The sequence below is a fragment of the Ornithodoros turicata genome, chromosome 1 (assembly GCF_037126465.1).
Source record: "Ornithodoros turicata isolate Travis chromosome 1, ASM3712646v1, whole genome shotgun sequence".
Classification (NCBI taxonomy): Eukaryota; Metazoa; Arthropoda; class Arachnida; order Ixodida; family Argasidae; genus Ornithodoros; species Ornithodoros turicata.
In genome coordinates, this window is record NC_088201.1 from 9,206,479 (window position 1) to 9,221,506 (window position 15,028).

A 15,028-nucleotide genomic window follows, 5' to 3' on the forward strand; every position below is an offset into this window, starting at 1 on the left:
GGCCACACAGAGGTGGGCAACGTCACGATTAACGCTCTGGGGGAATCTGCGTCCTGGACCGACTTCTAAGGGAACTGTGTTGACATATGTCTGACAGCGTATGAGGAAAACTCAGGAAAAAGCCTAGACCACACAGCCGGCACCGGCACCTGTTCGCAAAAATGTAGCTGCAGGTGCCCATAGGGCACCAGGGAAACCACATACCTACAGAAACTATCCAGATAGAAGAAGAAGCCGAACGCTGAGAAAGAAACGCCCTTTTGACGACGAAGAAGAAGAAGAAGAAACGCTTCTTTCGTGCTTGAGCCTGTTGTCACGAGCGGTATTACTCATGAACATCAAGTCGTCGCAAGGCTACCAACACGATGGGCTCGTCGCAAAAGAAGAAACAAAGCGTCTTTCTAGAGCCGTCGTACTGCGACCTGGCACTCTGCATCATGTTCTACTTCGGGATTGTGATGCTGTTAGCATTTGCGGCAGCCTACTACTCCTTCCCTTCAACTACTACCAGCAGGAAACCTAAATTCTCACCACCAAGACGGCCTACAATTACCGGTGCCCCCATGAAGCCCTCTAAGGGTCCATTGATGCAAGAAGAGCCAAGGGACGGAAAGCACCGAGACGATGACAACATACATAGAAAGGTTCCCGACGTTTATGACTAGTGGAAAGCGGGGGCGATGTTTTCCAAATACTGAGCCAAAGTTCGCAGTTGGACTGGGTTTGTGCCGCCCTCTCTAGTGGTCTGCTTGTTCGTGAACACTCCAGGTGACGTACTGCACAAAACTTATATACCACTTCGGACGGCTACTCCAGTGTTCAAATACACCAAAACGTGGCTTGTCGGTACTATGTACACCATAAAAGCATTCACAAACATCTGGTGCTCTAGTTTTTCCTACTTCTTGTACTAGTGCTTCGCAATATTGTGCACCATGCATGTAGCAAATCCTAGCATGAGCTTGCAAATGCAGCATGTTTTGTTCACCTTGTGCAATGGCAACATACGCATTGGTTTAAACCCGAGGAGGAACGTAGAGAAAAGAGTTTCGAAGCTGCATTTTTGTAGTGTAACTACATTCCTTCTCGACTGTACTATGCTCGACTTGAGTGTGAGCCCCGTCTTTGCTTTTCTGCCACTGTTCTATGCGATTGTGCATGATCTTTCACGGCGACCGTTGCTGGAAAATGTCTGCCGTATTTATTCGAATACACCCTGTGGCTTGCCCCGTAGCTGCTAGATGGCGGTAGTTGATGCACTTTCGCTGTTTTAACTCATTTCAGCAATGTGAATGAGCCTTCGTTGCATACGCGGGGATGGGCAAACGTCATGTTAGAAACTCGCGGGAAGCACCGTGGACTCTACGTGGATAGCAACTGAAGAAGCAAGAAACCGAGTATTCGAATAAATACGGAGCTCTGTGTGTTGTACTGAAGGAGAGGCCGGCTGGTCAGCCTAACTCGAGCCTGTTTGCCCTCGCAGATGCTGCGCTGACCGGCCCTTCAGCTGCCAGGCTTTTCCTGCAAACGTACAAACGGCTCGGAAATGACGCTTCCTATCGAAGCCCATATCAGACGGACGTTCGAGCATGTGCCCGTATTTCGTCAAATCAATATGAGCCAAATCTTCAGCACGAACGGCTCGGACAGAAGCTGGAACTACACGTCTGACTTTGATCCTTTTGCTTCCCATGATTACCTCTACATCACCAGCATCCCCGCGGTGCGCGCCTTTTTTTACTGCATCTACGTGCTTATTTTCATCGTCGGTGTGTGCGGAAACATGCTCGTGTGCTTTGTGGTCTTTCACAAAAACAACATGCAGACGGTAACGAACTTCTTCATCGCGAACTTGGCCATGTCCGATATCTTACTGTGCACTTTGGCTGTGCCGTTCACACCCTTATATCATTTCATGACGACGTGGGTGTTTGGTAGCGTACTGTGTCACGTTGTGCCATACGCTCAAGGCGTTAGCGTCTACATATCTGCCTTTACGCTGATGGCGATCGCCATCGACCGCTACTTCGTCGTCATCTATCCGTTTCGAGCGCGCATGCGACTGCGCGTCAGCGTCGGGATCGTGCTCTCCATCTGGGTGGTGAGTGGACTTCTTACGTTGCCCTATGGAATCTTTATGACACTGATTCAAGACAACACCGACGAAAAGCGCTTCTATTGCGAGGAAGAGTGGCCATATGAAGTGAACCGCAAGACGTTCAGCTCGCTGACGACTACGCTTCAGTTCTTGGTGCCTTTCAGCATCATCAGCTTCTGCTACGTCCGAGTCTGCTGCAAGCTGCGAGATCGCGTTCGAGCCAAACCCGGTGCCAAGTCATTGAAGCAAATGGAGCGCATGCGAACGCGACGCACCAACCGCATGCTCATCGCAATGGTGATCATTTTCGCTACCTCCTGGCTGCCTCTGAACTTGTACAACCTCGTAGCTGACTTCTACATCCCTGCCTCCAAGTGGGCGTACTCGAACGCGTTTTTCTTCGTCTCCCACGCAGTCGCGATGAGTTCCACGTGCTACAACCCTTTCCTCTATGCCTGGCTCAACGAGAACTTCCGCAAGGAGTTTAAGCTCGTGCTTCCCGGCTTTGGAACTCCTCAGCCATCCATGCGAACAAGCAACAGCGCCAAGAAGATGGAACGCACCTGCAACGGACAGGACACCATGCAGGAGACGATGACAGCTGCCCGGAATAAGTCACGCAGCGACCCCTTCAGTGATAGGAGATCAAGCCAAGCGACCAGTGCTCGTTACGTGGCCGCTGATCCGGACGCTGTTATGATTGAAGTTCCGGTCCAAGACTCCCAAGCGGTATAACTTCTATGACAATCGATAGCTCCATGTTTCTCAGTGCCGCGTGCTGTGATGCTTTGTACGTAAGAAGAGCTGCTGTGGATTAAATAGCAGATCTCGTGTCATCCATTTCTGCTGCAGAGTAATGCGCATTTTATGCTTGTTATGGTGCTTGCGTCACCACCTGCAATAGTTTTATAGGCGTTTTTCTATCATTGTTTGCTACGTAAAGTAAAACTTAATGTGGGCTGACATAGCAAATAAATATGTCTGCTGTTTTTCAAATATTCCAACTATGTGAGTGTTCTCATTTCTTTTTCAGATGTCTGCGAGAGCTACGTAGAGGCAATCTGGACGATCACAAACAACACTGCAGCAGTGGCAGCAGCAAAGACTTGCTATTGTGGGCAAGAGGACCATGACATTACCACTAGTGCCAGGCATGAATATCAACGTGTTGCTTCAGCTTCCACTGACTTCTCATTTCGAGAACCTCACGCTGGAGCTCAACAACTACAGCGCTCCTGTACAAAATCAAACACAGTACCACGCCACTGTCATCAACGATTACATCACCAGCATCCCCGCTGTGAAGGCATTCTTCTACTGTATCTACATCCTCATCTTCGTTGTGGGCATCTGTGGCAACGTGCTTGTCTGCTACGTCGTGTTTCGCAACAAGTCTATGCAGACGGTGACTAACTTCTTCATCACCAATCTTGGACTGTCGGACATCCTGTTATGTACACTAGCCGTACCCTTCACCCCACTGTATCAATTCATGCGGAAGTGGGTCTTCGGTCGCGTACTATGCCACCTAGTCCCTTACGCGCAGGGCGTCAGTGTCTACATCTCCGCCTTCACACTGATGGCGATCGCCATCGACCGCTTCTTCGTCATCATCTACCCTTTCAAGCCGCGGCTTCAAGTGAAGATATGTCTAGTTATCATCGTGTCTATCTGGCTGACAGGTGCCTTACTCACGTTGCCGTACGGTATCTTCATGCACTTGACACCGGACCCTGACGATGGAGGACGGTATTACTGTGAGGAAAAGTGGCCCGACGAAGAGAGCCGCCGCACCTTCAGTTTTTCCACGAGCACACTGCAGTTTGTGGTGCCTTTCAGCATTATCAGCTTCTGCTACATGCGGGTCTGCTGCAAGCTGCGCGACCGCGCACGCGCGAAACCCGGCGCTAAATCTGTAAAGAAAGAAGAACTGGAGCGCAAACGAACTCGCCGCACCAATCGCATGCTCATTTCTATGGTGGTCATATTTGGGGCATCATGGCTGCCCCTGAACCTGTACAACCTGGTCATGGACTTCTTCATCCAAGCTGCCACCTGGAAATACGCAAACGCGTTCTTCTTTCTTTCACATGCGGTTGCGATGAGTTCCACGTGCTACAACCCGTTCCTGTACGCTTGGCTTAACGACAACTTTCGGAAGGAATTCAAGCTCGTTCTGCCCTGCTTCAACACCACCCCAGCCCAACAGCCGTCGTCTTCACGAAGAACAAACAACCCCAAGGCAGACCGTACCTACTGCAACGGCCACGAAACGGCACAGGAAACCCTACTCCCTCAGCACAGCCCACCGGAAGAGAAGGACCGTGTCCCCACCCCGTCTTCAGTGCCCGTCGTACATTACGTCTCCGAAACGGACACTGTCAAACTGCAGATATGCAGCGACGCCAAAGAAGACGTGTGAGGTATGAACGCCAAAACGCCGTTGTTGTCTTTGCTGTCTTCGTGTGTGGAACCGCCAAGTTTACCCTCGTCACGTCGTACTTTTCTCGATGTGAGTGCAACGCCATTTCGTTCTTCTTTTCGCACTGTCACAGACCATAGGAAATGCTGGACTGTGACCTCCCGCTTCGTATCGAGAAAAAGAAACAGACAAAACAATGGTACAATACCTGCTTGACCACCTCTGTGTAAAAGTGACCGAGCCTGTGAACAAACAAAATATTCCACGTGAGAGGAAAAAAAAAAGTATGGGCTACACGTGCTCAAGTCATGTGTCCTTGTGCTGGTACCGTGGTTCTTCGGGAACTCCTACCGAAAAGGGCGGATTGTCTCAGTGTTCTGGCCGTCCTCCAGCGTGTGTCTCAGAGGCTGAAGCAAGCACCCAGATACCAGGAGCTCGACACCAGTACAAATCCCCCTTCCCGGTGTTTCGATATCATTGCTCCTTCGACGGTGCCCTCGTATGGTGAGCGTATGTCATGTTGACATCCCCACATCGTATGTGTAAACGCACTTCCATATAACCTCCAGGTCGACGCGTAACCCAATGAACACATTTCTTTAATATCAAGCACAGCATGCATTTATCGCGCTCTTTTCTTTTTTTTTTTTTTTCCGTACCAAGCCCCCCTTCAATTGGGTGGCCAATCCGTCTGGTTCCACCTCTCCCACGTGGAGCTCGTGTTCCTCTGGTACTGCCTTTCGAAAGTATTGTTCAGCCTTTGCTAAAGGACATTGTAGTGTATCCCATGTACATACGCATATACCCACACACGCATGCACAGTTCCACGTTGGTAGGGGTCGACCCACGGGGCTACGGATTATGGATCCACCCAGTTGAAGGTCGATCTCGCCATTGAGTATTTTAAATATTGAACCTCAGATCAAACCAGTGTATCAAATCTACCTTTATGATATTTCGATCTGTCCTTATTGACAACATTTGATTCGTTATAAAATAAATGTAACACGTAAGAAGCATTAATAAAGGTCGTATAAACCCTCTGTGCCTTGGTCGTTTCACGGTCCCCTGCTTCCATGCAGCGTTAGAGATGTCGTTATTTGGAAACATCACGTCGTACGCTTAAGGACAGGTAAGTTCTTAGGTTCCTGCATTCAAGCAAGACAGGTCACGCTGTCGCAGGGGCAAGATTTCCTCGAGTCTCAAACATCAGAGATTCGACTGCATGCTACCCACGTCAAGCACGCAGATCTTCACGTTCATGTCCGATATTCTGTTCGCATGGTGGGAGGTGCAATACGCACTTTCAGCGAGTGTGAGAGAAGGACCATGGTTACCGGCATCATTTAAAACGAATTTTTCAACTAATTTTTCAGAGGCTTTTTGCTGAGGTTAGCTCTAAAGAAGCGACGTTAAGGACAATAAAAACAAGTACTGTCCTATATCATGAGACAGCCAGAATTTTACACATCACTGTACATTTAACGTGAGTTCAAATACAAACCCGTGCGCCATCCAGCAACACGAGAGTAGGCGGACATTCCTACTCCCAGTTCAAATTCAGTACAATATATACGCTGCGGGACATCCGCATTGCTACCGCGAGCCCCAATATCGTCAACAGCACGTCTTTAACCATACTTTAACTCCTTTGTCTGGTAACACTGTTGACAGGACGGACTGCCCAACTACGTTTTTGCATTGCTCTACTTGTGCAATGAATTCTATATGTGCTTCACCCTGGTATCTGGAGGACCTGGGTATCTGTGAGAAGGCTAAATATTCGAAGACCACGCGCATATGTCCACATTAAATACAGTCTATAGGTCACTTCTTTCTTATTAGTCTGGAAGTAAATGTTCTATCGAAAGCACATAAAACCGATATGGTGCCAGAATAAGGGGAAGGACCATATTTCGCCGTCTCGGTAAGGTTACCGCGCTGGTGACTACAGAAGGGAAACCTGCACAACATAGGAGCCGAGACTCGACTAATGAAAATTTCACGACGTCCTTGTTTGATACGTGCAGCACCCTACCTTTTTTTTCTACTTCTTCTTTGTCGAGTGGCTCATTCCAGTCATGCGAAACAGCTGACGGTTTAATAACCCACACATCCTGCCCTATAGTTTAGCAATCATGAATGCTTCGTAAGTAATGCATCCTTTACGGACGTTTTTTACGAAAGCTTTATTGCAACAGCACTTCTGACACTGATTATGTACGTTTCTCTACTAGAGGCGAAGTAACCAAATCTTATTACGCAAAACTTTCTTTCTGTCATCTGCCCTTGTCATGAATGATACATGTCTACCTCACCAGATGCCGGAAATAGCAAGTACGGGTAAGACAGACAGCAGGATGAAACCGAACAAGAACAAGATTCAATAACTCCATCCTTGCAGCAAAGCAGACCGTGCCATCTACGATTGGGTACGAGTGTTTAAGGGGGACATCTGTTGTGATGACCATATTGTGCCGAAAGGAGCAGACTTGTGTTCCGGTTTCGTTCGGAAACAGATTGGAAGATTCGATCATTGCAGTACACTTCGGACATGCTTGGCTACAAAAGCAGGACACACTTCAACTGCACAATTTGTAAGAAGTAGCAAAAGCGAGCTGCATGCTGTTTAGTTTAGGTGAAAAAGGAGAATGAGGAGTTGTTAGTTCCGCTGGGATCAAGGACTGGGAAAATACACAGGGACAGAAAAAAGAAATTATAATAAAGGCAGATTGAGGAGAAAACCTCAAGAAAACCACCACAAAGAAATTCTTTTTAAAAATGTGCAACAAATGGAGGGAAAAGACCTCAAAACACGAAAGCAGGAAATTTACAGCAGCAAGTCTGACGACATCTCTGTCATGCCTTTACTAACCAAGCTCCAAGTGGTACATTTTTTGCATTAGCGTGCCTTCCGTGTTGGTAACGGATACAATCCAGCAATTCATTGATAACTAACGCGAATTCTCTTCCGGGGGGGGGGGGGGGGCGTTTACTTGGTGCCTTGTTTGCGTGATAGCTTTTTGATAACTTTGTGATAATTTTCTGATTACAGCATCACGGCCCTGGCTGCCACTAGGCGTCGGGTGTGCAGTTGGTATATTTAAGATGTGTCCCTGCCATTAAAGTTGTTTGTCAGTCAGTGCTTCGTCTGTGTTGTCTCTTTGTGTCCCCTGCACCGGGGTTTTATCGCTTTTACATTTTTTAATCGGTCTACTCGGCTAACTAAATGCGCTAATTGTATTATTAGTTAATTAATAATCGTATTATATACGGGCTAATTATATAATCTAACACATATGCACAACCATATTTCGCACCTTGCATTCATTTTACGACCTCGTCTTCAAACTTCGGACTACAACCATGGCGTCATCGAAGCGTTTACGCTGTTTATTTTGTGACCATATTGTCAAGCGTCCCAAGCCGATGATTGGAGTTGTTTGTGGCGCACAAGCAACTACGACTATGGCGTCTCTAATCTGTACAATACAGGCAGTGTTGTACATAGCGGCGCTACTACCGTATTCGCTACTTTTTTCGGTAGCGGAGAAGGATCCCACTACATTTTCAACTGGTAACGGAAAAAATATTTCCGCTACAAATATAGGTAGCGGAGGACTCTTTCTCCGCTACCGCTACCTTTCATAATATGGAAGACGTGGAACACAGAGAAAAAAAAAGCGAGATAACGGCGAAGCATATACAGTCAAACCTCGATTTATGAACCTTCGATTTATGAATTCCCTCGTTTTATGAACAGGAGCACGAGGAACCAAACTTTTTACATGCATTTTTCCCTCGTTTTATGAACCTCGATATTCGAATAATGAATGGAATTTCTGGGAACCAACTAGGACTTGCCCTGCGTTTTTTGCCCTCAATTTATGAACGGATCGCTCCGAGGTCAACAAAAATCTTCAAATGAATTATTCCGTGGTCTTATGAATGATGCCGGAACGGACGAACTTTTTTCCTGGAATTGCGCCCTCGGTTTTTAACCCCTCGAAATCTGAACAACAAACGGGTTTTCCGGGGACGCATTAAGGACGACCAAGTGTAAAGCAGATGGCATGGTCGAAAGCAAAATTACAATATATATTGCATTATAAACACAATCCCAACTCGCAAATACTGTTTCGTCAGCTCGATCGTACTGACTTAACGGAATTTTCGATTTATGAATCCCTCGATTTATGAACGATTTTTCAGGGAACCGAGGGTGTTCATAAATCGAGAGTTGACTGTATATAAATATAAATATAATATATATATAAATATATATTTTTTTGTATTCCTTTTAGTTACGTGTTATTCAGGCAGGCTGACGTGACGACCTTCCTCAATTTCACTAACTCTCATATGTTAAGAGAGACAGGAAGTGAAACGGGAATACGATGATATATCAGAAACGCAACGGGGAGATATCGTCATAGTCATTGCAGTCGTGACTCACGTCCCCATTTTTTACTTTGTCACATCACCATCACCACTGCACTCCAAAGGTACCGCCGAGTTTGCTTTAAGATGCTTGTGCTGCGGGTGAAGCACTTTTGGCAAGATAGAATTACCTTAGCTTACAGAGGCTGCAGATCGCGATCTAGTTATTGTCTCTCATCAAATACGTTACACTGTATAGGTATGTGAGTCACAGAAAAGAAATAATAATAGTATTCGGGAGTCAGTATATATGCGAGTATGCTTATGAATGCACTTTGCACATCGAGCTTGGTGGCGGTACGCAGGCGATTAACCTTACAGCAATTGGTTTACAGTGTTTCACATGTTTAGGGGAAAGTTTTGTCTTTTTTCTGTAAATGATTCATTGCGCACGTAATCTCACCCGAGTAGACTCTTCCTGAGGAACTCATATACTCCCAGAAAAAGCGCATTCAACAGTGGCTGAAACAATGGAAGCAGGAGTAGGCAACAACAGTAACTCCTAATTCCTGTGAGACCTAAGCTTTGGCGCAGTATGTGCCAACTGCACTCAGAAGGCTGTCTATTGTTCTTGGAGGCGTCGTCGCAGGCAAAAGCATGAGAAAACATTACGCCATTCGTTTGATCTTTTTACCACATGGTAGCTACTTATTGATGACTCGATGACTGGTCGCTTATGATGGCAGTTGCGCCACTTGACCACAGGGAAACATGATAAATCCGTCGACAGTAAGCAGACGGAAAAGTTTGAGGTTGGTATTCGCGTATTTCTCCAACAAAATACTGTTATTGCCGAAAAACACTCTTGTGTTTGAAAGTCTTGCGGGACAATTATTAAATGAGCACATGCGCTATGCGCATTAAATGTGTTAATCAAATGTCCTAAAATATGACTTCACCGTTGTGATGCTGTGTCACTGCCCTGTGTTTTCCACATGCACTACTCGTGGCTGACAGTTTCGGCTGGACCAAGAAAAGACAAAATTTAAACCCCCGGGCAGTAATTTTTTGATGTCCAACTGACCCATAGGGTGTGGTAAGTTGATGAAAATATGTAGCCTGTCATTTTTGACTCGTACGAAATAAATATCTGGTTTAGCACCACAGTAATTTGTGCATCATTTCTCAAAGGTTTGGGGATTCAGTTAAAGAATTATGGTACAATTTAGGCGGTTATTCTGACTGCTATTAACAAAATAGCTCAACTGTCTTCAACATAGACCACCTTACCCTATGGCGCGGTGTTGAAGCCGCGGTAGCGTTTTAGGGCGCCGTAATTTGAAGAAGGTCACACACAGGGCGTGAACTAAGAAGCTGCGCATTTCCTGCAGAGCGGCTGAGATCACGTTTCATAAAGCAGTGAAACATAGCCCGCTCTCCGAGTAGTTACTAGAGAGGCGATCGACACAAATGGAAAAAGCGCCTCTTTCCGTCGCTCCTGTTGTCATCATGCCATTTCGTCTAGGCAGATCACATTCTATTCCTGCTGTGTGTGAGAACACAACCACCTCCGTGCTCCTTTGCAAGGGCGTACAATGAACGGAGCTCATAGCGCAAGCCGTGTGTTCTGTACGAACTACGGTGGTAAGCACTGCAGCGGTAAGAACGACGAAGCAAAAGCTACCTAGTAGCAAAGTGGGTGTCTTGTCGGATAAAAATGGAATCGGAATCGGAAATAGGAAGAAGAAAAAAAACGAAACTTTAATACGTAAGACAAACGTCTGACATTGCCAAAGGTGTGGCGTCGAATGCCTCCGACTGAGATCTCCCCGGCCGTCTCGCCCGTCTCGGGTGTCGTGCCCTCCTCGCTCTCGTGCGCGCGTACTTTGACCGCTGCGCTAACACGCTAACAGTCTACATGCAACGGGACGCGGGAAGAGTGGATGCGATGGTGTCGGTGGCGTAGTTAAGCACAATGCCACACCTGAGGTGTACGGCAAATAAGATAAGATAATGCAAAGCTGCCCAATATTCAGATCCTTCATCTGGCGGCACAAGGCATCGCGAACTATCGTACAACCAAAAAAAAACGAGAATGGAAACACTTCCACCGCGTTCCTGGAACAGAGTCCTCGCATGTGTGGGGAAAGCAGGATGAACAGGTAATGGCGTTTGTGAAGTGTACACGGCAAAAACTTCGAAGAGTGCATGGAGGAAAGTAGCCTTTCGCTGTTGGACTTTGTCCCCTTTTCTGTTTGTTATCAATTAAGGACCGTACGTGTGTTCAATTTGTGTTTTGCGCGCTATGGACAACGTTCATGCTGACCTACGGAGCGTAACTCCTGTCTTTGCAGATTGATATTTGAACTCTGTGACAATAAACCTTATAAACCAGAACTTGACTATCGCAAATATAATATGAAGCCACGATGGGACGAAACTCCGCTGTCCGCGCGTCACGAACCAGCCACGGCAGGTGTGCGCAGAAAGCCCGAAAAGGAACCTCGGACATTTCTGAAGTTATTTTTTTTTCTTTTTTTTTTTTTTCACTACGCTATTCGAGCATGTCATGAACAACACGTGTGAGGAATACGAACCACGTCACGAGTGTGCGAATATGGAAAATACGCTACCGAAGTTGCGCGTTTTTGACTTACCACCCCTCACTAAATGCGCGTCAGGAAGTATATGTCCGAGATTTTACAACGATCTCGCTCAAGAGCGTTTAAAAACGAACAGAACGATGTCACACATGCTAACCTTCTGGTATTTGCAGAAAAGTAGTTCCGCGCCGAAAAAGTGCAATTTTTTGCAAATGAGGCGACTTTGATATTTTTTTTGTCTGGACACCTGCAAAACCTAGAACCTCAAAGATTCAGCAAACAGTCCAGCTGCACATAGGCAATAAGCGTGGGAAAAAAATCACAGCATGGCCTTAATGGTTACGAAGACACGAGGCCCGAAAATTGCGAGGAAACGCAGTGGTCGAAATAGTCAGTCTTGCAGATTATATTTTTGAGAAACTACTATAAAATATTTTCAGCTATTCCCTCCGCCAATGTACTTCCTAAGCACTAGGCTTCAATATATATTCGAAAGAAAAAAAAATCTGAGAGGTCGACCGGACCAACCCTGAGTGACTCTGCTTGAAATCACCCTACAGTAGAGAGAACTAACATATTTCTTTTAACTGCGGTAAAGAGCGCTGAAGTAACTGAAAATACTTACGAATCTGTTTGGTACGACGTCACTTTTCTTGTAATCACGTGCAGGCTCATGAAGCAACGTTTAGTTTCAACACCACACTACACACACCACACATTCAGTTGTCCCACGACGTAAAGCCACGAATTATTATCACACACCGCACATTGTCACATCACACCCTACACGCAGTGCAAACAACATGGTCGATAGCCGAGGCCCAGGGCGGAGGCAGCAGGTCAACGCAGTTCCGGTAGGTCAGGGGCCCATGTTCACTTCCACTTGACGTACGACACATCCAGCACCCACACCACCAAGCCCAGAACTGTAACCCATAAAACGCAGTATTTTCCCCAGCAACTTGACGACATATGAGTCAGCAAAATTTTATCGTTATCTGCGTCGCAGCTCGTATCAGGAAGCCTGCATGCACGTGTGTTAGCAGGTTCTTGATTGGTGGGCCTTCGCCACGTGGCTTGTCGTAGGCTTTATCTGAGGTGAGGTGATAGCGCATGGCATTAAACCAGACGTCCACAAACGCGCATGCAGCAGATAATCTCGCTGCTGAAAAGTCTTCCCTCGAATTAGTCACACTTGGGAACACGGCTCGGAAACACTCGGAACACGATGTGACAAAGCTATTTTCTACATACAGACACAGTATAGGGAAACATGACAACGTCGGAATCGCAGAGGGAGACGTCGCAGCTACGATAAGGACGGTGTCATGAAGACCACGGAAAACATGACCGGTCGCGGAAAAGCTGGGGAAAATTTCGGGAGAGAAGGTAACATTTAATAATTCGGGGCTTTATGTCGCCGGACAACTATGACCACATGAGCGACGCCACAGTGGTCCGTCTGTGGAAGACGTGTCTGTGCGGCTTGTACCCTGCCACCAAGTTGCAGGCGTCTTTGGCCGAACCCAGAACCTTGGGACGAGAAGGTGGACACGCTACCAACCAAGGTAACGTTGGCATGTAGCTGGGAACCGAATATGATATTAGATAACTCAATATTATACTGGACTGGGCTTCTTGGTGAGGCCTTTTAATAGCAATAAAAGCAGTCACTGCGTACTGATGAAGACATGGGGCAAGACGGACGACCACCACACACAACACTGGGGTCGTCTGCCTTGTCCTATGTCTTAATGAGTTTGCACTGACTGCTTTTATCGCTTTTCGAACGATATTAGGTAGTAAGGGAGTTTTACTCGATCGGAAATGCCCTACGAAAACAAGATATGGTAAACAGTGTTCTCTAACAGTGTTAGTGTGGACGCTTTTCCTGATCTGTACTTGTTAAAGGCTGGCAGTCGCAATGGTTCCGGGGGCCAATCGCAAGCAAACATTGGCCTTAACAAACACTTTAATTTTCACTAATTTGAAGCTAATCAGTCAAAATGGCTGCAGCTAACGAGGTATTTGTTTGTTGGCTCATTGGAATGCTCCAGTCAATAATATTGCTGAAGGGGTCGCACCTTCAGAAAACAAACAGCCATGTAAAATATATGTATGCTTAGTAAGGCGAAATACTCTGCGTGTAGCTAGAACATTTTCATGAAAATTGGGAAAGTGTAATTTCACAAAGAGACAGAAACTTATTCGTGCAAATCACAGACTGTGCAAGACAAATGCCCGTGCCAGCACAGTTTGTTTTCTACCTACATTTTATTATTCATTCTATTACTCGTGTAAATTCGTGCTACAATCGTACATTTGTTTTGCCAACTGCGTAAAGAAAGAAATTTAGTGGTCGCCCCATATATTTGTCGCGCAAATGTCATTGGACACGGTGTACCTGTCATTGAACCGGTGTACGAACCTCTGTACACGGTGAATCACGCAGTCTACTGTAACCTTAAGTAAATTTACGATGTCTCACTGTCGAACCCGGCCTCATTCCAGTTTAGGAAGAGCTGTAAAGCTCCCACTGTAGTCGTTTGTTGGGAAGCCGAACACAGTCTGTGTATATAGTCGTCGTGGGTGTTCTTTACCTTCATTTTCATTCCACGTGCCTACATACAAAAGAGTTTTCTTTTTATGCCGAATACGATTCTGACGTGAGAGAGAATGAAACCGTAAACTATCTCGTTACAGGGACTCTTACTTTGGATCTTACTATACATATATGGGTGGTGACACTCCGTCCCAGCTTATGCAAAATAAATGTGAAACACAATTATTTGCATCGGTGTGAACCTGAATTTCAGAATTTTTACAGCAAAATGGGGGCATACAGCAACATGGCATAGAAAATCGTCACCAGCTCATCGAGCTCTGACGTCACTACAGGCGTCGCCGCCGGTAAAGCCGCGCGAGAAAAGTCACGTGCTTGCGAGAACCAGTTGTTGTTGTATATAGAAGGCGTAAAGAGATGTCAGCCAATAACAAGACTTGCTACTCTTAACCAGTAGGAGTGGTCATCCTCCGACGTCAGAGCGTGACGCGTACGTGTGTTCGAGGGTGTCTGTGTCGCCAAGTACGACACGTAAAAGAATAATATTTGTTTTCTGAGCTTTTTGAAGAGTAGCAAGCCAAATATTGGCTGACCTCTCTCAACACTTAAAAAGAAGAATGTAATGAGCGCACACATAACCAAAGTATTACAACTGTTTTACTTTACCTCGACCCACGAGGCGACCCCACCTGGCAACGCCTTATTTTCGACAGTGGCGTAACCAAAAATTTCGAATTTCAGTGATTCGATCCCCCCCCCCCCCTGAAATCTTACCTTAGGTGGCGTGTTTTGGGAGAGGAATAACGAAGGTGAAATGCTGTCCCCCATGTAAAGTGTCCGTAGAAGTCTTACCTTTACCACCAAAGTTGTGCATCGAGAGTGACCTCCCTCAACCTCAATCGTACCGCTCGAGGTTGAGATCTTGGGCCCCCAAGCCGGGGATGCCACGATCCACTGTCTA

The 15,028-nt window shown here is 46.4% G+C and overlaps 2 protein-coding genes across 2 annotated transcripts in view; both read left to right on the forward strand.

The window, feature by feature from the left end:
- LOC135377432 (prolactin-releasing peptide receptor-like) overlaps window positions 1-5,567 on the forward strand; it is a 290,387-nt gene extending 284,820 nt beyond the window's left edge. Inside the window, exon 4 of the mRNA XM_064609832.1 lies at window positions 3,132-5,567. Coding sequence (XP_064465902.1) covers window positions 3,228-4,520 — 1,293 coding nt within the window. The 5' untranslated portion in view covers window positions 3,132-3,227 and the 3' untranslated portion in view covers window positions 4,521-5,567. The remainder of the gene's footprint in view (window positions 1-3,131) is intronic.
- On the forward strand, window positions 1,506-2,833 carry LOC135378259 (prolactin-releasing peptide receptor-like). The gene has a single exon (XM_064611238.1). The coding sequence runs from the start codon at window positions 1,547-1,549 to the stop codon at window positions 2,831-2,833; it is 1,287 nt and encodes a 428-aa protein (XP_064467308.1). The 5' UTR covers window positions 1,506-1,546.
- Window positions 5,568-15,028: the final 9,461 nt, after the last annotated feature.